This window comes from Carettochelys insculpta, chromosome 13 (assembly GCF_033958435.1).
Source record: "Carettochelys insculpta isolate YL-2023 chromosome 13, ASM3395843v1, whole genome shotgun sequence".
NCBI lineage: Eukaryota > Metazoa > Chordata > Testudines > Carettochelyidae > Carettochelys > Carettochelys insculpta.
This window is the reverse complement of record NC_134149.1, coordinates 21,680,211-21,703,946: the sequence shown is the minus strand read 5'-3', so window position 1 is coordinate 21,703,946 and position 23,736 is coordinate 21,680,211. Positions and strand designations below refer to the sequence as shown.

Sequence of the window (23,736 nt, the reverse complement as noted above, 5' to 3'; positions counted from 1 at the left end):
TAAACTATAGATTTGGTGACCCATCTACTGCTGTTGAGAAACCCGGGAATAACCCCTGAGGAAGTAGTTAGAATTAACCAAGTAATGGAAGACACGCAGCGCAGAATGACACATTGGGGGCGGACAGTGCTCTGATAGCAGTGACATGATTGAGAATACAAACACCACAAGTGACCTTATGCATAAAGATGCCTGGCGCTCCAGGACCATGTCTGCACTAGTGAATTTACGGCTGTTCAGCTGTACAGATGCAGCTGCGCCACTGTGAAATTGCTCCTGCAGCTGCACTATGTTGACAGGAGAGAACTCTCCCATTGACGTAATAAACTCTCCTCAAGGAACAGCAGTAGTTATGTTGTCAGGAGACCTTTTTTTACACCTGAGTGACACAAATTTTGCCAACATTAAGTAGTAGTGTAGACATGGCCACAAAGACAAGCAAGAACAGCACAGAGACCTGCACACCTGGTGATCACCAGCAGTAATCAGGATGATGCCTGGCATATGAGAAAAGATGAGAGCATTGCAATCGATTACATCGCTTGATAAGAGTTTGCAAGCACCAGCTGAACCAGCACACCATGGACAAAGAGGACGATGATGACAGCCCAAGCTCAGATTAATATTTTACAGGGCAATGGACAGACAGCATCACAGTGGATGGTTAGCCTATCACATTGAAAGCAAATATGACATTTATTGATTTAAAGTTGGACACGTGCATAAGCCAAAGTCACAGATAGTGAAAGGTAAATGGGGAAAACTCAGGTCTTACACTAGTGAGCTGATTCCCATTAAAGGAGTATGTGAATTGGATGGAGGTGTAAGTGACAAACTGAACAAGAAACAAGCTCTAATATTAACAGGAAAAAGAACATCCAATATCAGGTTAGAAGTGTGTCAAGCCCTTGCTCTCATCAAACAAGCACACTCAATGGTGTTGCAAGGGACAACTGAGGAAGAGTTTAAAGCTATCTTCAAGAGGATAAGGAAGCAGAGTACAGAACAGAGCTGGAGCCTAATCTATACTACTGCCAGCCATTGATGTTTTTATACAACTTCAGCTACTTGAATAGCAGAGCTGAAGTAAACTTACTACGATCTACTTACCTCAGTATTTTCATTGCAATAAGTTAACAGCTGTGCATGCATTGGAGTGGAGAACAACAAAAATGATTAGGGGGCTGGAGCACATGACCTATGAGGCGAGGCTGAGGGATTTGGGCTTATTTAGTTTGCAGAAGAGAAGAGTGAGGGACAATTTGATAGCAGCCTTAAACTTCCTGAAGAGGGGCTCTAAAGAGGATGGAGGAAGGCTGTTCTCAGTGGTGGCTGACAGCAGAACAAGGAGCAATGGTCTCAAATTACTGAAGGGGTGGTCTAAATTGGATATTAGGAAAAACTGTTTCACCAGGAGAATCTCTATGCTTAATGTCACCGAAGTACATAAGTTTGCAGCTGATCATGTCCAACATCTGTCTGCCTCTCTCCAATAATATTTCTAACATGAACAGGAAAAAAAAGACTGTCTAAGAAATATACAAGAGTCTTTGCCAGCACCATATTTCAATTCAGCTTTTTTCTTAGCAGCAGCATTCATTTCACACGGTTCACATCCATAAATTGCTGTGGCAAAAGTTAGGCTTTTCACAAATTGCACCTTCACGCATTTTATGTTTCAGTTTTCCACAGTTTCCTAAGGGGGTCCTGAGCTCAGCAAGCCATTTCTAAAAAAAAGAGGATGAAGAAGAGATATGAGGTCATCTCACTAGGCTGGGAACCACAGGACAAATAGCGTGGTTATGCTCCTTGGTCTCTGTAAAAAAATGGCCCCAAAAGAATTAGCTAAATATGTAAAAAGGGAGTATTTTCCATTCCCTTTCAGGGGAGAATTTTGGGAGGAGATGATGGCTAATCCCAAATATTTCTTCTATACTAGATGCCTCCGCAGGTTCTGGCTGGCATTCTTAGGAAAACGGTGCCCACATCCATGCACACTAACACTGCCATTTGGGTTGCTTCACCAGAAAACACAACCCATTTCTGGAAATAGAGAGGATACTAATCTCTACCCAGGTGCTGTTTTGCTCTGGAGAAAAAAATGAAGCACCTGATCAGAGGGTTCAGGCCACTCTGGAAAGAGCAATAACAACTGGGCAACTGTTAAACAGAAATATAAATCCCACTGAGCAGAAATAATGTACATGGGTGAGAAGCTAAAAGGGCATGGAGAACCATAAGGCTGAAGCCATCACCATCCTGCCTGACCCCACAGACAAGGAAAGGGTACAAAGATTTGTCGGCATGGTGAACTGTGTAGGGAAATTCATGCCTAATCTAGCATTTGAAACCACCAACCTAAGGCTATGTCTACACTACAGTGATCTTTCTTTTGACAGAGAGCATCCACGCAGCCCCCACTCGTTCAAAAAATTTGGTGCCATGATGACTGCTCTTTCAAGAGGAGGGCCCTGGGAAGCATCTACACATGTTTTTTTCCCTAAAGAATCTTTTGGAAAAAGGCTCTCTTCCTCATCTGGGAAAGGAAGAAGGCCACCGGAAAAAGTGCTGCATTCTTCCAATTTCAGATCAAAAGAGGACATTTTGTGTGTAGATGCTCCGTTCTTTTTTGAAAGAACTTGCTAGTGTAGATGCAGCTTAAGAGGGCTACAGTGCAGAGACATCCAATGAATACAAATTGCAAATGTGAATAAAGTATCGAAACACTGAAGGATTTAATTAAAGAGGTTCCAGATGTGTGGCGCTGTAATGGGAAGTGGAAAATCTAGTTGTCCACAGATCCTCCAAGGAAGAATTAGCACAGTCCTCTTACAAAGGACATGCTCAAAACAGGAAAGCAATGAGTGATGCATCACAACAGCTAATAAAAACTGAGTGTCAGTATGCTCAGAAGAGGTGGCTTTGTTGTACTGAACAGTACTGCATGGGATCTTTTCAGGGGCAAAGGCAAAATGCCACATTTACTGGTAATACACATACAGCAATCAACACTCATCATATGATATATTACACTCACACATACATGCACATACACAAAAACACTTCTGTATTGTTGCTAGTACCAGTAGTTGCTCCCCCTAACTATACTGGTCAGAGGAGTTAGATGAGGGAGGGTTGGAGCCAGGCTTCAAAAAAGTTTTTCCTTACCTTACCTACTTCTAGGAACTATTCTACAAAATATAAAATTTCTATGTAAAAACATGTAATACAAAGTTTCTATGTCCTAAATGAAAAGATACTAAATTTCTATAAAACAGGGCTTAATACAATGATACATAAAATGACTTGATACAATATTTAAAAACTCCATTGAGAGACTAGTTAAAAGAAAGATGTATCTACAGCTTTGGCTTCAGGTCATGGGTGTAAAGAGGTTAGCTGAAACTGACCATCAGTTACTTATTGCCATTTCCAAAAGTAGCCAGGCAGACAGCCCCTCTCCCCCATCCCCACCCCCAGTCCCAAGAATAGGGATTATTTTTTCTTCTACAAATGTGTGATTTCCAAATCAAATACATGTCTGGGAGAGATTAGGAAGGCACAGACACTCTTTAGAGCATTTGGCAAAGGTACCAAGGTGCAAAGTCCAGAGTTAGATTTTGTAAGTCAATCTGATTAAAAAAATTGTCCAATCTCAGACAAAATTTGTTGCTAAAGCAACAGCTTAGGATAAGACCCTGCATCAAGTGATTAAGGCTCTTAGCATAAGGTAGCCCCTCTCGCCTGTTAAAGGGGGAATTCTCAGGCCTAGATGGGATTTTATTGACACCATCTCTGTTTAAAGATGGTCATCCCCATGGTATTAGAGTAAAGTATAATTAAAGGATGCATGAAGGTCAGTTAGGGGTTGAGATACCTAGAATGATTAGAACCATTTTAAAAACAGCCTCTTTGTCCAAATAAACAGGGACACTGAGAAAACTGTCAAGGCTTGCTGCATATACAAAAAATAAGGCCAAGTCAAGAAAACAAAGCCATGTTGATAGCGTAGGAAAAACTGACCCCCTGCCAAAAAATAGATGAAGAATTGTTTACACTGATTAGAAAAATTTATGTACTCACTCTAAATTATTAATCTCACTTCCCTGAAATAGCTTTATTGAAATCCACTACAGCTAATTAAGTGGTTGTGCATGTCAAGTCTATTTTTGTTAGATATGGTATACCTGACATGGTAACATTTGACACAGGGCCACAGGTCACTGAATATGAGTTTAAGCAGTTGAGACATGTAAGAGTTAGCTCATTGTCCCTAGTCCACGTGGTAGAAAGTGGTGTTAATATAACAACACAACTATTGAAAAAGACTTCAGAGTCAGAATGTGACTTGTACTGAGCACTGTTAAGTGAAACATGGCTTACCACCTAAAGACAGTTAACAGAAAACTGAGAAAAGAGCCAGTGTTGTTGTAGCCATATTGGTCTAGGATGCTACTGAAACAAAGTGGGGAGGTAATATCTTTTATTGGACCAACTTCTTTCAAATAATGAATAAAAGTTCGGTGGAAGCTTGAAAGCTTGTTTCTCTCACCAAGAGAAGTTGGTCCAATAAAAATATTACCTCATCCAGCTGCTATCTGTAATGGTGGATGCTGATAAAAAAACATAAAAACCAAAAAAGCAATATATTTTGAGTCCTGAGTGCTGCCCTCATTTCATGAGCGTGACACAATAACCATTTGTGCCAGAAATCAATGGTTGTAGACAGCAGGGAAGTCTCTAGTGGTTCCCTGAAGTCTTAATGTTTGTCACCCAAGAGAGACATATGCTGACAGGGAATGGGCAACACCTTCTCCTGCTGGCAGTAGGGAGGGGCACTGAGTTTTCTGTTTTGCATGAAGGGCTCAGCAACAACCAGAGCAGGTCATGGCAACCCTGCTCCAGGGCATAAAACTGCGGGAACAGAGTGATATTTTTAAGGGATACCAGTAAGTCCAACAAAAGTACAAAGCACCCTAGAGATCTAGTGAACATTGTCAGTAAATCTAGTTAGCAGGTTGGACTTAAGTATTTGTGTTACACACACGTGTTGTTACTCCTACCGAGGGTTGGTTAGGGAAGGAAGCTGGGACTGTGTCTTTCAGTGGTTAAGTTTCTGAGACAGGAAGCCGGGGGCAAGAGCACTGCAGAGGGACATCTCTGTCATGGGAAGCCGTTGAAATGTTTGTCACTCTCTGTGGGAAAGGCTCCCACCCAAACTCTTTGGCCCCGGAGTGCTGCACACCAGAGACCCACGCGTGCTCCAGTTCCAATGAAGTTGCGGAGGGGGGGACTCTGTGCTGGTGTAGGGGCCCCCACTGACTTGCAGGAGGCGGCCTTAGGTGAAACTCTGGCTCAGAGGCCCCTCAGCCTCAGCGGTTTCTGTCTCCTTTTCCCCCACGCTCTAGACATGGGAACAAAGAGGGGGCAGGCCCCTCTGCGTCCCTATGCTGGGAAGCAGCGCTACTCCTCCGCCTCCTCAGGGACACCCCGGAGTGCCGCCCTTTGCGGTCTGGCTGCCTGCAGGGCCACGCGCGCCCCCGGCCCCGCGTGGGCAAGGGCAAAACAGAACCTCGCCTCGGCCGCGAACCCAGCCGCCGGCACCTTGTGTCTCAAGCGCACCGGCCGGGCGGGGCCCTAACACGCCTCACTCCACCACTGGGCGCCGCTACCGCTCAGCCGCCCCCTGGCGCCAGGGGTGGGAAGTGGGGCTCGCCGGGAGCATTCAGCGGCCGGCCGCGGGGAGGGCGCAGGGCCCTGCCGGGGCCAGGCCGGCGGGCTGCCCCCTGGTGCTGGGAGGAGCCGGGCGGGCCGCCGCGCGCTGCAGCACCCAAGCCCGGCCTGACTTCCGAAGGGGGAGGCGCTCCGGGCGCTGGAGCTGCTGAATTGCACTGGCGGCGGGGAGCGTGGTTACCGCCCGACCCCCACCCGGAGCAGGAGCCGGCGCTGCGCCCCCCTCCGCAGCCAGGGGGCGGGGGTCGCTGGCTGCCCGCCCTGGCATGCCCCCGGGGAGCGGCCGCGATCGCCCGGGTCTGCCGGAGCCCAGCCGCGGGCCCCGCCGACTCCCAGCCTGGTTTCCTGCGGCGGGGAGGGCAGGAAACGGGGGGTGGGTGCGTGGGTGGGGGGGGGGGGAGCTGGAAAGAAGCCCCCTCCCCCCTAGCCGCCGCACCGACTGTGGGGCTGGAGTGGGAGCCGCCGGCCGGGGCCGGGGCCTGGCGCAGGACTGAGCCCGACGCTGCTGGGGGCTTGCACCGCGGCTGGCGGCGCCCTGCAGATGGAGGAGGCTGCGGCTGGGGGCGGGGAGGCTGGGAGGAGGCACCCGGCGGCGGCGGGCAGGGGAGGAGCCGGCGGGCGGCGGGATGACAGAGGGAGTGGAGGGGGCGGGGGAGGGCGCATGTGGGACCAGCTGCTGGACTGGATCCGCTGCCGGGATCCGAGGAGCAGCGGCGGCCCCGGCCCCAGCCCCAGCCCCAGCCCCAGCCCGGCGGAGATGGCGCAGCGCGAGGCGGAGCAGGAGCTGCCCGAGGAGAAGGGGCCCAAGGCGGAGGAGGATGGCGAGGCGGCCCGGGGTCTGCAGGGGGCCGGGCCGAACTTCCAGCCTCCCGAAGGCGGCTTCGGCTGGATCGTGGTCTTCGCCGCCACCTGGTGCAACGGGTCCATCTTCGGCATCCACAACTCCTTCGGGATCCTGTACGTGATGCTGCAGAGCGAGCTGGGCGGCGGCGGCGAGGAGGACCGCACGCTGGAGTTCAAAACAGGTGAGCGGCGGAGGGCGGCCGGCCGGCGCCCCCTGCCGGACGCCGGCCCCTGCCCCCCGGCTCCTGAGCGCCCCCTGGAGGGGAAGAGCCGGGAGCGGGCGGATCAGTGTGCACAAAAATCCCCCTTGGTCTGAAAGGGCTTCCTGGGCCTGGCCCCGCAAAGGGAACAGTTTGTAACTTTGTCTGGGGTCAGTGAGCCACCCGCTCCCGGCTGCCCTAGAAATCCCTCTGTCAGAGTACCCTGTTTAAGGAGGAGCAAGCTGCCGGTCAGGCTGTCACCGCAGCCCTGCTCCTCCCAGCTTCAGTGCACTCCCCTTTCAGATGCCTGGCTTCCCTTGGTTAATAGGGATCAGTGTTTCTCAGCCTTTTTTTTAATATATATATATAAAGTACCCCTTTTTCAAAAAAAAAATAACTACCCCCCAGCCTCCTCTACTCATACCATCAGTTGAGACACAGGGTCCCAAGGTAATCAGAGGTTTTGAAACAAGTGCCATTCAACCTTTGTTGGTTTACTTTACCCTTTGCAGGAGTCAGAGTTGTTTTGCGTATCACCAAGTTACACCTCCCTTAAAAACTACTTACAAAAAGATGCAAAAATGTCCCAGAAGAGTATGACTGAAAAGTTTCTGACTTTCTACAATCTTATTATCAAATAATTCAATTGCAATAGAAATATTGTACTTACATTTCAGCATAAGGCATATGAAGAAGTAGAAACAAGTCATTGTCTGAATGAACTTTTAGATTGTACTGACCCTAGAATCTGAAGAAGTGGATCTTTCCCATGAACGCTCGTTACCTAATAAATAAAACTTTTAGTTTTTATGGTGCTGCAGGACTGCTTGCTTTGTTTTGCGAAGATATAGACTAACAAATGTCAGACAGCAGATCAGTAGCTCAGGGTGGAATAGAAGTCAGATCTCCTGACTCTATCCCTCTGTGACTTTACTAGTGTTTTTTATGTAGCTTGTTGTAAAATTAGCAAATATCTAGAGTTGATGTGTCCCCTGGAAGACCTCAGTGTACTTCCACATTGAGAAACACTGGTTTGTATCAGAACCTGCCTGCTGTTTAAGGTGTTTCCTTGCAGCAGATGTAACTTGTGGGAGAGCGGAGGTTTGAGTTATAATCCATATATCAAATGTCTCCCATCCCTGCAAAATTATCCTCAGGCAGAGACTCGTGAAGACCCAATCAACAGGAAAGCCCTGTTGATGGCCAGAGTAAAACAAATATTTTCAGAAAGCGAAAAGCTTAGACATCTTTTATGCGGGGCACGGACAACATTAAGGTGCCATAAGCATTCTCAGTCTTTGTTCTCAGTGCTTTAACTTCCACCTTTGGACTGAATTGCCAGACTTCTTTTGTTCCTGAAGGTGAATCTTTTCACAAAGTTTCACATGTCTCCTTCCCTCCGTCCACCCTCCAACACATACAACAACAAAGCAAAAAAAATAATCCCCCAAACAGTTAAGTTGGATGAGTTTTTTGTTTTTGTTTGTTTGTTTGTTTTTGTGGGGGGGGGGAAGTGTACATTTTGTACATATATATCAAAAATATTCTGGTACTGTCCAGCCAAATAGTTCCATGTTATCACAGGAATACAAGAATTCTTACTAGCTTTCTTCTTTCTTAGAAAAGAAGAAACAAAGCCAAAAAGCCCAGCCAAAGAAGTTTTGTATGAAAAAGATCTGAAAAAGAGACTGTAGGATTGCACTGAAGCACAAAAAGGTCAAAATAAGTTAAGGTTGCACATGTAACGTGCCTTGTGTATATCCATTATGGGACTGTAATTAAAGAAAAGTTCTGAAATATAACAGCATTTTACAATCTTTTGTGCATCTGTGTAGAACAATGCATGCCAATTAAGCAGACCATTAAAGCAATTTGTATGAAGAGTACATGTTTAACTGTTTTTACACAACATTCTACACAGTGAATAGTCACAGAGAGGTAGCTGTGTTAGTCTGTATCTTCACAAAACAAAAAAGCAGTCCTGTAGCATTTTAAAGATTATCAAAATAATATGGTAGGTGATGAACATTCATGGGACAGACCCACTTTGCCAGATCTGAAGTAGTGGGTCTGCCCCCCAAAACCCCTTCGCCTAATAAATTATTTGGTTAGTCTTTAAAGTGCTAGATGACTGCTGGTGTGTTTTGTGACGATAGTAAAGAGTAAAAGGGAAAATTAGCTGACACATATAAGCCTTCTGATTTTTTTTTTTGTCCCCAGCTAAACAAGCTTTTTAACTGCCTCCTCCTCTGAATTGGGGCTCCCAGGGAGGCTTCTAACAAACTGCCTTAGTCCTGTAAAAATGCCTGTTAAGTAACTTAGTGACTTATTTTCAATTGTGCTTACATACGAAAAGTTAGTAGCAGGCTGAAGTGTTTGTAGGATTAAGAAGAGAGAAAAGAGCCTGTATTCAAGTCATTTATTTATTTGTGTTTTAGGAGCAGCTACAGACCCCCAATGAGAGCGTGGTTATGTTGTTCTAGGGGCAGTCTCTGCCTGAAAGCTTATTATCAAAATAGACAATACCGTACATACACAGTGTGGGAGAGGAAACGGACACAGAGAAGTGAAATGACTTCCTGAGGTCAGATAGCAGGTCAGTAGCTCAGAGTGGAATGGAAGTCAGATCTCCTGAATCTCATTCTGGTGGCCTGTCCTTTCTGCCAGAGTGTATCTCAGCCTTTTTGATATCAGGGACCGGCTTGTTGCCTTCCTGAACTGTGCCAAGGAGAACCAAAGGATCGGCACTGAGCAATGAGACATGCTGCTGTAGTCTAGAACACATGGCACTGATGTTCTGGATGATTGAGAAATGAAAGGATTTAAAAGATGCGACACCTCTTAGATTCTAGAACCAATAGCATGATATTGCTGGGGAATAATATACTCGTGTAATTAAAGACAGTGTATGTACATGGTGGCAGAGATAAAGATGTATGGACAATTTTAATGTACAACAAGAAGTCTTGTGGCACCTTATAGACTAACAGATATTTTGGAGCATAAGCTCTCATGGGCAAAGACCCACTTCGTCAGATGCATCTGACGAAGCGGGGCTTTGCCCACGAAAGCTTATGCTCCAAAATATCTGCTAGTCTATACGGTGCCACAAGACTTCTTGTTGTTCTCAAAACTACAGGCTAACACGGCTACCTCTCTGATAATTTTAATATAGTCACTTGTAGGCTATTAACAGTACAGTACAATAATCCCTCAAGTTACACAAGGTTTGTGTTCCCATGCACCCTCGCATAACTCGAATTTCGTGTAAGTCGGGGGTGGCTGTTTTCTCCGCTGGAACGCACGTTCTGTGGTGTGGGAAGCAGCAGGAGCACCTGGAGCTCCTTCAGAAAGGTCATTTCGGGGGTGGGGGGACAGCTGGGGAGGGTTAAGCCTGGTGGTGGGTTTGGGCCATGGGAGGGAGCCAGAGGAGTTGAGCCTGGGGTGGGTTAGGGCTGGAGGGGCAGGAGCTGGAGTTGAGCTGGAGCCCCTCATAGGGGAGTGAGCTGGAGCCGCGTATGGGGGGGTGGAACAGGGGAGGGTTGAACTGGTGCCACGTGTGGGGTGGTGAGCCAGGCCGCAGGGTGGTGAGCCAGGCAGCAGGGAGTTGAACCTGAGCATGGGGGGTTTCAACCAGGGCTGGGGGGTTGAGCCAGAGCCACCCGTGGGGGCGGTGAGCTGGGCTGCGGGGAGGGGAGGTGTTGAACTGGGGTGCAGGTAGTGAGCTGGAGCCAGGCCTTGGGTGGTGAGTTGGGCCGCAGGGGGGTTTACCTGGGGCCAGGGTGGCGGATTGAACCAGGGTTGTGCAGGGTTGGGGGGTTTGAGCCAGGGCCAGGGGGAGCAGGATTTTGAGTTGCTCTTAACTCGCAATCTGCATTTTGGGAGTTTACTGTACAGTGGCATAGGTTGTCTTTTAAATTGTAAATAGTGGAATACACAATGCATCTTTGTATTTCTATTCTTCAGGAAAATCAGCACTTAATTATCTGTTTCCTTTTTGTGATCGTATCAACAAAACCCAAAGCATTAAAGGAGCGGGGGTCCTAGCTAACAATATTGAAAACTGAAGTGTTGGAGTTAGAGGGATAAAATCTCTGCCATGGGCTGTAGGATCTGCCCCTGTTTCTTCCAATGTGTTTGTCATCAATGGAGGGGGAGAGAAGATGAGTGACTGTGTGTTTGTGTAAGTAACCATACACAGGCTTCTAGAAAGAGAGAAGCCAACATAGGCATCTGAGTCAACCCAGCACTTTGTCGTTAAATTGCCTGTAAGACCAATGTGCGTTTTGGTCTTTGCTTAGCATAGAGACTATGAATAATGTGTATTCTCTACCTCCTAGCTTAATATTACAGTTACATGTTAGTATGTCACTTCTGACTTGCTTTGCGATCATTGGACGTGTGTGTGATACACTAGGTACTAAACATGCATGTGACATTCTAGTTGCCAGGGAGAAGGGAGTGACTGCCCATGTGAAGTGGAGGATTATTTACTTATTTAATCCTCCATTGAATTCATGGTATTTTGGGCATTTAAATGTACAGGCTCAGAGAGGCTATATATCTGCAATTGCAGCTGCCTGCTGAAGTCCCTCTGTGCTAAAACTTGAAGTTGGGACTCCATAGGTCAGGGAGAGGCAAATCTGGATAGGGAGCAGAGATGGAGGAGCCACTGCTCTGCATCACGTGTTCTACTCCATGCTTGGATTGCGTCAATGAGCTATACCTGCTATCTATTGCTGCTAGAAGCAGCACTGACTCTGGCCCATAGCAGCACTTCACATTCCTTCTGACAAGGGAGGTTGTATGCAGCTGTATGGGACAACCTGTGTGCTACCCCTCCTCCTCTACTCTTGGTTGCACCAACCACCTCCACCTCTGCCCACTCACAATTAGACACCAGTCTTAGTGCAGCTGCTGACTTGGAAACCTAAGGAGGAAATAATCATAGCTGCTTTCAGGGTGCTCAGTGTTATGGTCTTCCTGAAAAGAATCACACTCTCTATGTTCTACATTTCATCTCCCTTCTCAGCTGATGGAGTGCTCTGAGCTGGAAACAGAGCAAAAAGTGTATGTGTGACCTGACAGCTTCCCATACAGACCACCAGCAAGTATTCCACAGACCACAATGTGAGAACCTCTGATGGGTTAAGTGCAGGACTAAGAGTAACTCATGGACTGTAATCCACTTCTGACACTGAGTCACTTTGTGACCATGAGCAAGTGACTTAACTTACTTGTCCATCCCTACTGAAGAAGGTCAACGGGAGAGTTTCTCCCATTGACTTCCCTTACTCCTCACATCTCGCAAAGAGTACAGGGGTCGACTGTGAACCCTCAGGTCAACTGCGTGTGTCCCTACCAGATGCACTAAATTGAACCTTAGAATCGATCTTGCGGGCTAGTGTAGACATAGCCTCCATCTCTAAAAGGAGAGCTAATGCTCTTCTGTCTCATAGGTTTTTATGACAAGGATGTAATATTTGGAGAGCTCTTTGAAGATGTAAAGGCAGAGAAGGATTCCAGTCGAGTTATACTCCTGAAAAATAGGGTTTATAGTTGTATTTAAAAGGCACTAACTCAAATTAAGCACGTACAGCACAGACCTATGGTTGTAATTATCGAGGTTTACTTTGTGTATTCTGCATTCTGTTGTGTTTGATCTCATAATGTGTAGATTCCATGGAGTTCAAGTTTAGGGTCAGGCTGTAAAAACAACTTTCTTTCAGCAGTGCACTGAATGCATAGCTCCTTTGTGTAAAGAACTACACTGTTGTGCATATGTAAACAAGCAATCCAGTGATGATCAGCATGTACTGCTGTGAAGATCCAGCACACCCTTTGGCTACATGCAGTAGGAAGCCAGACTTTATAGTGAGGCACACTGGTGGTTTCATTTTGTGAAGGAGGAGGATCATTGGAAAGAAAAATTGAAGTTAGAATAAAATCTTTACCCAAAGGAACAGCAAAAAGCAGTCGCTTCTAGTAGATGTGGCCTATATGGAAGAATGGAGCGATAATGCACCTTTGGGATACCTGAAAATGATAGCTTAGTGGTGATTAGACAATCTAATATCTGTGCTGAGGCATTGATTTCAGGGCAGAATGCCCTCCACCAGTTAGGAATTATGGAACATTCAACACAGGGGAAAACAAAACAAACCACTGGTCCTTTTGGGGTTTGTTAAGGACTGCCCAGCATGCAGTATGGAAGTGACAAACTCGCATTATGACATTGATCAGGTCCCCTTCTCTCATCATTTTAGTTTCTCCCCCCGTAAAATGATTTGTGTGTGGTCGAAATGGGAATTCCTTTCCCATGAAAATGGATATTGGGGCTGTGTCTCAATGTACTAGCTTTTGCCCTCTGGGGAATCACATTTTACCAGGAGTGCAGTTCTTCTAAAGGGTCAGTGAGCACTGGGGCATGAGAGCCCATGACTTCTAGATTGGAGGCTCTTAAACCATGGCCAGTTCTGGATTCTTCAGTTCAGAGAGGGATGTCCCACCATCATGAGTATAGCTGAGGTAGACAAGATTTCTGAGCTGGTGTCATCCAAGGACAAACAATGAGTGCATTGGTCAGGAGAGGCACATGTTCCTGTTGGACTTAATTAACAGAGAGTGCCAGTTGTGCACATGGCCTATGTTAACTTCAGTTCAAATATCCACAGATGCTCTGTCATGTAATGTCAAGGAACCTGCCTGGCGTTCTGAAAGTGTGTCTTGTTTCTGTGAGTCCACTGTATGTGTTGCAGTTTTAGGGATTTAACAAGAGCTGGCAAGGCAGCTGGAAGGACTACATTGATTTTCTTTTCTCCCTTTTAATTTATTAAAATCACCTAGATCTAGATTAATTGTATTTGCTTTAAATTGTATGTTTCATTTGCCTTGAAATAGGAGCTACAAACACTTGGACAAATGGACTGCATGGTTTATCTGATTTCACCATAGCTCCACCAAAAGTGCCCCTCGAGCCTATTTCTCACAGCTGTAGTGTTTTCAGTGTCTTGTGGAGCAGTCCTTTGACTGCCTTTTTGCAGAAGAGATGGGAATGTTTTGCCACTTTGTCCTGCAGAGGAGGAATATCCACCGTTACAGCTTTGTGCTGGCTCCGAGTTCTGATATCAGAAGGTCCTATAGAGATTGAATGGTGTCTCAAAGTAAAATTGGGATTAAATACTAAACGGTAGTGGTTCTTGTTCCGGATTGAATTGATGCCTACGTTTGCAGCTGGGGAAAAGAGTTCTCTTAGGCTGTGTCTACACTACCACCTTCCATCGAAGGAAGGATGGTCGTTAGGGTGTTGGGAGTTTACTAATGAAGTGCTGTTGTGCATAGGCAGCACTTCATTAAGCAAATTCCCCTCTGCAGCAACTTTGAAGTTTTAAACTTCGAAGTACGGGCACACGTCTGGCTGTGGCTCAGCCGCCGGTACTTCGAAGTGCTTGGGCAACTCGACATGTTGAGGAGTAAGGGGACTTCGAAGTTAATTAGCTTAACGGGGAATTAAGGTTTAAGCAAAGAAAAGAAGACGTTAAATAAAAGTTGCCCCAGCACTTCGAAGTACCGGCGGCTGAGCCACAGCCAGACGTGTGCCCGTACTTCGAAGTTTAAAACTTCAATGTTGCTGCAGGGGGAATTTGCTTAATGAAGTGCTGCCTATTTACGGCAGCACTTCATTAGTAAACTCCCAACACCCTAATTACCATCCTTCCTTTGAAGGAAGGTGGTAGCGTAGATAAGCCCTTAGACTATAATGGCAGGAGTGGGGGAGGCTTTCTGATACATCATTAGGTAATGACTGTCTCTTAAAATTGAGAGTTCACGTTCTACTCTATATAGTTTCTGTGGTTATGTTGGAGAAATGTCTGTCTTGTTTTCATTAAGGCAGTACAGTGAATGAACCAGCCACGAACAACCTTACATGATGGACCAGATGTCCGAATGGGTTTTTTGTTGTTGCTTGTCCTTGTTAGATGGGTTTTCTTGTTGTGGTTTGTTTATAATCAGAATTCCCCATTGACATCTATGGGGATTTCTTCTTAAATATTGATGCTCTGTTATGTCCTCTGAGTCCTAGGCTAGGTAAGCTAGTTTATCTTATCTGTTCTGCTTTATAAAAACTGTTGTGTGGAAAGGGGCAAACAGGTGCATGTTACTGATTAAAAAAAACCTAAGATCCTAGTTCAGAGAAAAATTTTAGTGAAAGGAGAAAGGGTAGTTCTAACAGCTAAACAGGAGAAGAAAGTAGAAACTGACTCACCTAATATGTACAGAACAGCATCAGCTTTGGTTACCTCTTTGCGGGGCCCTGCTGGCTCTATAGGCTCGGAAGGGAAAGCCCTAATGATACCGTGAATTCCAGGAAGATATTTTTGAAAATGCACCCAAGTAAATTGTAGCCGTGTTCCACAGCACTGACAGCTTCACACCCTCTTTCAGATCCCTCCCTGCATAGGGCTGTGTCAGAGCCAAATTGCAGGCATTAAAACACTCTTCATGTGTTATGTAAATCTAAATATAAAAAGAGGCTTCTATCCAAGACTGTAGGTTTTAAATTCAGGATCTGTTTGCGGGAGGGGATGTGCATGCAATTTTGTGGCGGTGTTTTGTGGACTCTTCAGCCGAATAGGAAAAACTAAAGCGTATTTACATGGAGATATTTAACGTCTTCTTTTCTTTGCTTATAGCTTAGTTCCCCGGTAAGCTAATTAACTTACAGTGACTTATGTTGAGAGCCAAAGAAAATAGCTCCATTGAGGGTGTTTGGTGACATTGCAAACAGCACATGGAAGCCGCTGTTGCACTCCTACTTAATTCTTATATGACAAGATTTAAATTTCAGATGTTTGAAGTGTTCCTGTGGCATATGTGGAAGAGTGCACAGACTTTAATAAAGTTGTTAATCCAAAGAGTTAGATTGGATTTTAGTATCTAGGACTTTTTAATGATTATCCATATGTTTCAAATACATTACAGAACTTGGACTCCAGGTTTTACATGTTGTTTCCGGAGAAGATCTTGTCTGTCCTCACCTGAAGGTGGCAGCGTAGCTGCTGCTAGGCTCATTTCAGATGGCCTTGACTTTTTATATTAACTGCTGTAAGACTATTGTACAACTAGACTTCCGTCTGCCTTTCACCCAGGGACCTCCGAACTCAGTGCAGACTTGAACTGGTAATGTTTCCAGGTCTGAAGAGGCATTTTACAGATGTGTAAGCAGAAAGGGAAGTGGCTACCTGTAAGTCTACGCACTGTGTCTGAAGATAGAACCTAGTTGGCCTGATTCCCAGGACCTTTTTCTAATTATCAGATTACACGGCATCTCCGAATAATTCTCCCTACCAATCATATTGCCTTTCACAGTTTTTTCTGTTTTTTGTCATCTCTATTTTACTGATAGTTCTCAACCTCTTAACTTAATCCCCCCTGGTTTTTTATACCCTTCTCTTCGCTCTCCCATCTTAATCCCCCATTCTCTAATTTCAGTTTTCCTGAAGTCCGTCATTGGTTCTGGATCAGATTGTTGATTCCCCCAGCTGCAAAATTAATTAAATAAACTAGATTTTTAAAGTTCAGTTTTAAGAATCAGAGTGTATTAGGAATGCATGAAGAGCTCTCATTAAAAAATATTTTTAACCTCAGCTGTCAGTTCTTAGCTCTTTAGAGGGCCTGGGTTTAGCCTTTGGTAGTGCTGTGCATTGATGCTTATGCTCTCGGAGTGTACATGGAATGAGCTTTTGAATTGATCAGCGTAATGGAGAGTGATGGCCTTGAGTTCACAGGTACTCCAAATGACGTGTAACTGGTTTCAGGTGTAACCTCATTGCAGCAATTAGAGTAAAGCGAGAAGCTTTAAAATTTCCATCTTTAGTTTGCAATAGCCAAAAATGCAAATATAAAACTAGAAAAGCAAGGAACAGGATTAATGAGACATTAATGATAAACAACCATGTATATAATAATTAATGCACTGTAGCACTAGAGAGTGGAGGAGTAGGTTGCACATTCATAGTTTTCACAATTCTCAGTTACTGGATTGATCGTTTTAATAAAGAGATCTCAAGTTACTTCCCTCAGATTAAAAAGAATAAATTCTTCGGTGCTGATGGGACACTGGCAGCATGTTATTTAGAAATAAACATTGCAGTATTCCCAAGTCTTACCATTTTATTTTGAGACTCGTGACATTTGGTATTCTTAAAGCCCCTGTTCCTAGAGTCAAGTGATTTACATGAGAATTGGATCTGTAATTTAAAAAAATAGTTCTTAGCCATCATGGTTATGAGGAAAAGCTTGAGAATGTGACTTAAGTGCACCCTAAAAAATCCAAACAATAAGTGAGGGAAAAAAAGGACCTTGGTATTTTAAATCTCATATTTGTTTGTTTTTTTAAATACCTGACTCATGACTTTTGAACACTGGGCAGTGTTGGTGTTACTGATTGGCAGTAGCAGAATTCCAGACAACAAAACACAAGCACCTCCTGCTTTTTGGTAAGATTTCCATCCCTCATGCCATTCCCTTTTCTATATAAATCAACTTAAAGCCTGATCAAAATACTAGACTCCAAAAATGGTAACAGCGCACCACTGGGAACATGCTGCCTCTGGCTGCGGTACCCTCCACACCAGTGATCAGACTGGAATATAAATGGGAACAGAAAACCCTGTGTATAAAAGATGATGTTTTTCTTGCCTCCCTCTGCAGTGTGGAGCAGGGGTCACTTGCAGGTTCAAACCAGTGTAAGTGGTGGATTCTCTGTAACATGAAGCCTTTAAATCATGATTTGAGGACTTAAGTAACTCAGTCAGAGGTTAAGGGTCTGTACCAGGAGTGGATGGCTGAGGTTCTATGGCCTTGCAAATGGGCAGGAGGTTAGAGGAGGGATCATGATGGTCCCTTCTGGCCTTAAAATCGTCCTGTGTTCCTGTTCAGTGGCCAGGAGAGCTGTGTAAGTCAGTGCTTTCTTCTTGTAATAATGGTGACCTCACAAGACCAGAGTACTGGTCGTTGTTAACCTGATTGTCTGTGGCCAGAGAGTCCTGTGCAGAGATGGCTGTGATCACTGGAAAATAGAGGTGCAAATTCCAGAAGCTCCAACCCTTACAAGACATTAAAGGTAGAGGCAGGGGAAAAAAAGAAAGGGTTTGAAGTCTGCATCAGCCAGATTTTAAGAAGTAATATTTGGCACAGAGTTATCACTTGCTTTTCTTGTGTGTGTGTGGTATAAATTGCTAAAGGGTATGTAGTTCACCTGATTAATCTCTTGCTCAATACAAGTTCTGAACAGTAGATCTAGCTTAAAAACTCCAGGAATATTGGAGGAATTCAAAATATCTGCTAAAAATGTTGTCTGTCTTCAGACTTTACCAGCCCAGGTAGCCCTGGCCTACCCATGAAATCCTGTAACTTTGTGTTCTAGCTTTGAGTAGGTTAGTTTCTTCGTCTCTCAAACAGGATAGTACCTTGTGTTCTCTTTAACCAAGGATAGCTATAGAATCTGAAATGCTGATATTGGAAAATGGATCTGTGTTGGGTATAAACATTCTCTAAACCCCTGATGTATCTTAGAGGCATTATAATATCAAGCCCTAAATTTTGCTTCTTTTATTTTAATTGTTGGGAAGAAAGAAAAGTTGATAAAAAATAAATGGGGGAAGGATTCCCCATTTTATAAATTTCAGTGAAAACAACTTTAACCTTTAATTTTATTTAAACCTTCTGCTGCAATATTGTGAAGCTAAACAGAACCCGGTTATACCTGTTTGTGCCTGAGAAACAAAAGGTGTATTTGAACAGAGTTAACAAGTGAAAAATGTTGAATTTCATTGCCCATATTCAGTGAAATCCAGAAAACAACAAGCACTTTAGGAATACCCTAAAGAATAGTATTGTGTCTTGATTACCAGAGTCTGCAAACGATCTTGAGTCATATTAACATAGCTCTTTCAATGTGCCTCAGTTTATTCATCTTTAAAATGGATGTACTACAGATTTCACTTTGAAGGTTTGAGACCCATGGTATTTCTGCTCGGCAATAAAATACTGGCTGGCCTATGTCTGTTGACTCAGGCTTGTGGGGCTTGGGCTACAAGGCTATAAAATTGTACTGCAGATGCTCAGTGTAGGATCAGGTGCAGGGTCTGGGAGGGACTTGGGGGTGCAGAGCCAGAGTCAGACTCTGGCCAGGAGGTGCTTACCTAAGTAGCTCCTGATCAGCAGCACTCAGAGGCAGGCTTCCCTGCCTGCCAGCAGTCCCAGCCCACAGGCTATTCCATGTGGCTCTGTGCAGGGAGATGGAGGGCTTTGGATGATGCCCCCACCCTCAGAAAAATCCCACAGCTTCTATTGGATGGAAGCTAGCCAAAGGGAGCTGAGAAATTGTGCCACACTTCTCCTGTCCCTAGCAAAGTCTCTCAGCTTCCATTGACTGAATCTTTTCTCCCCTTGCAGCCTTAGGGGCCAGCCTCGGGCCAGATTAGAAGGCTTGGTGGGCCAAATCCAGCCCTCAGGGCATACCTTGCTGGTCCTGGGCTATACTGTGGGTGAATGTGGGGGCAGTGGACCAGATTCTAATATGTCATTTCCACTTTAAAAAGTAATTTTGTTTTAATTTTAAAGGCTTTTGATTACCATGTCGTGCATCTCTCCCACGCAGTCCAGTCCAGGCTACCCTGGGGTCTGGTACAGCAGGGGTGCACAAAGTGGGGGGAGGCATATGAAATATCATAAGTGGGGTGCAGCATGATAGGCTGCTGGGTCTCAGATTCATCCGTCTCATTACAAATGTTGACATATGTTGCTGGTTTTATGTATGCATTCACAGTTATGTACCAATCAATGAAGTTTTTACATTCTGCATACTTATTTTCTTACACGTGCCAAAAGGGTTTCTTTTTTTTTTCCATGTGAACATAACCAAAAATTCCGTCAGTTTGGATTACATGAGACAGGCTGGGGGGGTGGCTAATTGCAGGGAGGAAAAGTGGGGCCCCACATAAAATGTTTGCTCATCCCTGTGTCAGAGGAAGAGCTGCTTGTCTATTCTTCAGTCCCTCAAACCTGCCTCCCTCCTCTGCCTCCTGTGCCTTTCTGTCCTGTCACGTTCTGCAAACAGCAGCAAACTCTCAAGCTCAGAAATGCATCTGCAAATGGAGCCATCCCGTGGCACAGCCCTGGAATTATTCAGCTTCCGAACATTGAGGGAAATTGTGTAACATTTGGCTTCCTAACCAAGTTGGGCCTCTCAGTGGTGTTCAGCCCAGCTAGTTTTTACTCACCCAACCACAGTTCTTCTTGTGGTAATCAAACCCTATTAATGAATGACTTGGTTAACGCAGAGCAGCGGTACTGTCCAAAGGTGTGCCAGGTGCCACTTGTGTTCGTCCACGGCATGTTCTGCTGGGGCAGCCTTTTGTGGGTCACGTTACCCTTTGAGTCCACTGCCTTGGGCTGTGGTTTTGTTGCGAACAGGCCAATAAGCTTGCAGAAGAATTTATATTTGCCTGGCAGCTTAATAAAATCTGATCAGTGGCGTGTGTTTAAAAACAAAACCCCACCTGCAGGCTCATCGAAGGAGGGGTGGGGGCAATTGCCCCACAGCCCAGCATTTCAAAGGGGCTTGGCATTCCAGACACTGCCACAGTAGCAGTGCTCCCTTGACTTGTTGTGTTGCTTCGTGGCTGCTCCGCGCTTGGGGGAGGGGGCCTCACTGACCTAAGCCGCACCCTTCCACCCTTGTTCCCTCCCCTTTCAGGGTGGAGACCTGGACCCCTTTCCCACTTTACACCTGGGCTCACAGCAGCTGGTGGTGCTGCTGCCAACCCTAGGAACTCTGTAGATGAGCATACAGTTCCCTTGCCCCTCATCTTCTTGCATCTCTCCATAAGGCTCCCCAACATGCTTGCTCCTCTCTGCCCTTCCCCAAGCACTTTCCCCAGCCTCCAATCAGCTTTTAACTACTTCCTAGCCTTATGGGCATGTGATCGGCCATAGGCACAGAAAAGCATCACGTATGGTATACTATAGACCAGCATCTGCAGGACGAGGCCATCAGGGTTCCCTGCCGATGTCGTCTATGAAACAGGAAGGCTTTGTGTAATTGGGCAACTCCTTTCTAAGGGGAGGTAATTAAGCATTTGTCCCATTAATGTCAAGGGCTAGGCATGTTTGCTTAAGAACTTTCTGAGCTAACCCAAGTGCCCTTCTGTAGCAGCGCACTGAGCTTTTTTGAAAAGGCCCACGTTTATGTTCCAAGTCTGTTTTGTAACGTGGTGTGCAGAGGGAAACCCTTGCTTGTAGTGTGAATGGCAGCAAACTGATGTTCCTGAGCAAATGGTGAGCTAAACCAATATGAAATACTTGTTGCTCGCTGATGGATTTTACAGAATTTTATGCATAGGATTGAGAGAGTACTCTATCCTTTTTATCATCAGCTTCAAACTTAGTGGCCTGGGCATTTTTTATCCTAGAGATTCTCATATATTGTTGCTTGATAAAGATTCAAATATCAATGGCTAGACTGACAAAATAGGTGAGGTGCCAAGAATGCATTTGTTTTCATATGACCTCCTTGTGCGTACAAGTAATAGAACATGTTATAATAAAGTCTATACCCTTGATATGGAACATGCTTGTGAACTTCCAAGTTGAAAAAAACTCCTGTTAATTGCAGATACCTTAGTTTTCTTCAGCCTAAGCAAGTTATCGCTCATTTCCTTGTTTATTTTTTCCTTCTGTGAACCTCTGATTTCATTACCTAGGGGCCAGAGCTCCACTGTGCTAGGTGCTATACAAAACAACGAAAAACTCTCTGGCGCACGGAGTTTGCAATTGAAAATCTTTGTGAATTTCAAGTCATATACCTCTGTTTCTAAATATATAGTTGTATTTTGGGTGTATATGTTATATACACGCATTGTCTGTGTATGTGGTTATCATATGTATGCCGATGCATGCTATGATTTCAGGGAATTATTTAGCACACAAAATTCCCATTGAAGTACATGGAAACGCTAAGTGCTAAGTACTTCTGAAAATTATGCCACATATGTCATGTATAATATATGTGTATGTAAATATGTATTTATAAATGTTGCACATATTTTCCCTTTTCCCATTTTTAGAGCAATCTCAAACTGCAGTATGTGCCGTAAATAAAAGTATTTTCTTAGTATATTTGAGGGGTGACTTGGTTTGCTGTGGCTGATTTCTGTTCATCCACCCTGAGTCAGTTGGGGATGTTGCAAAACCTACATTAAGTATGTTCTGAATTGCCATAACATGCTCTCAGTTGTAAGCATTTCAAATGTCACACAATTACCTAGTATAACAGGTCTTGCCAGGTGATATAAACAAGCAGCTCATTAAAGAGATAGCAGCCTCGTTTTTCTCAGTGATGTAGCATGGAGGCTTCCTGCATGAAAAGTGTATGGAGATTAAAAACAGCAGTGAACCTCATTTCACTTATTTATTCTGCCTACTTATAAGGTCCCCTGTACCTGACATTCTGGCCTAGGATTGGTAAAAAATCCCATCTTCTTTTACAATCCTCTCCCTCAAGGCCCAGTCTCCAGCAGCAACTTTTAGAGCCTGTCTGTGCCTTTCCCACTTTATTGTATTTGCTGTACAAACAGGCTCACCAATGGGATGGACAAGAAGGTGGCAATTACCCCAGCCATTAAAAGGAGCCTGGGGCTCCTGGCTGCTGTTGTCACTATTGCAGTGGTGGCCAGAGACCTGGGCCTTTTAAATCGCTGCTGGAGCACCATGCAGCACGCTCTGGACAGCAGTGAGATCTTGGTGGGTGGGTACATGGCCTGGGCGATGCTGAGGGGTGGCTGCCCCCAGCCTTGCCCCTTCTGCCCAAAGCCCTGCTCCTTCTGGGAGCGTGGAGCCACCCCACCCTATCTTGCTCAGGGGCCAGGCGAATTTGTCAGCTCCCCTGTGCAGACTCTGCCCTTATCAGCTTACTCATCTTTCACTAGCAGTCACCACTCTATGATGTGACTTGGACAGTCTCTCCATCCTAGCCCTCAAAGGCTGGTAGCAGGGTATGTTGCTCCCACAGTGTGCTCAGCGTGCACCCAAGAGCTAAGTCCATGAATCAAACTTGTGCTTGCTGCTTATGTGACAGTGCACCTCTAGGCCAAGCTATTTAAGTGAACCGGTGTACTGGATCAAAGCCCTTCCCTTGGGAGAAGGAGAAGTGTTTTGCTGAGAAGCTGGGTCCAGGTGGTAGTGTACTGAGTGGGGAATGCTTCCGTGTAGGTTGTCTGAAGGTTATGAATGTCTGAACCTGAGGACTGCATTCGAGAGGGTGTGATGTAACTGGTTTTGCCCAGCTATAGCTGGTTTTGGCCTGCTGCTGGGCCAGTCTGAAGAGTGATGGCAGGTACCTCGCTCCTGGGGCTGGGAGCTTTCAGATGGGGGAAAAAGGAAGAAGATGTGTCGCTAGTGAGCAGCTGCCCTTCCTACCCAGGGGTTCTAGAATGCTTTTTATAGTGGTGGTGCTGAAAACCATTGACTCAACCTGTAAACCCTGTAGGTGGTGAGAACCACTTCAAGTCAAAGGGTGCAGCCATACCCCTCGTTCCCACACCTGTGCTGCCAATGTATGCCTTGCAAGCTGAGTTGGCAGAAAGGAGGGCACTCAGCAGCTTCTAAGGGAAGCAATGAAGGAAAAGTTGTTAGAAAAGAAATTATACATCTCCCTCCCCACTCCCGAATAAAACATGTTCTGTCAGGTGATTGTTGTAGAATAACAGGGAATCATTATTTTTAACCTTTAAGAAGCAGTAGTCCTAATTGTGAGCATCTTGCCCAGGGCCCAGAAGGCCCTGCTTCCAGGAACACTTGGCCAGTCCGTCATTTAGTTCGAGATAGTTTGCTGTTCACGTAATGCAGCCAGTGTGCTCTCCACACGGCAGAGCTCACTCATTTCCTGTACCTGGGA

The 23,736-nt window shown here is 45.4% G+C and overlaps 1 protein-coding gene across 1 annotated transcript in view; it reads left to right on the top strand.

Annotated features, from left to right (window-relative positions):
• Positions 1-5,746: 5,746 nt before the first annotated feature.
• SLC16A2 (solute carrier family 16 member 2) overlaps positions 5,747-23,736 on the top strand; it is an 80,058-nt gene continuing 62,068 nt past the window's right edge. The window contains exon 1 of the mRNA XM_075008244.1: positions 5,747-6,758. Coding sequence (XP_074864345.1) covers positions 6,275-6,758 — 484 coding nt within the window. The 5' untranslated portion in view covers positions 5,747-6,274. The remainder of the gene's footprint in view (positions 6,759-23,736) is intronic.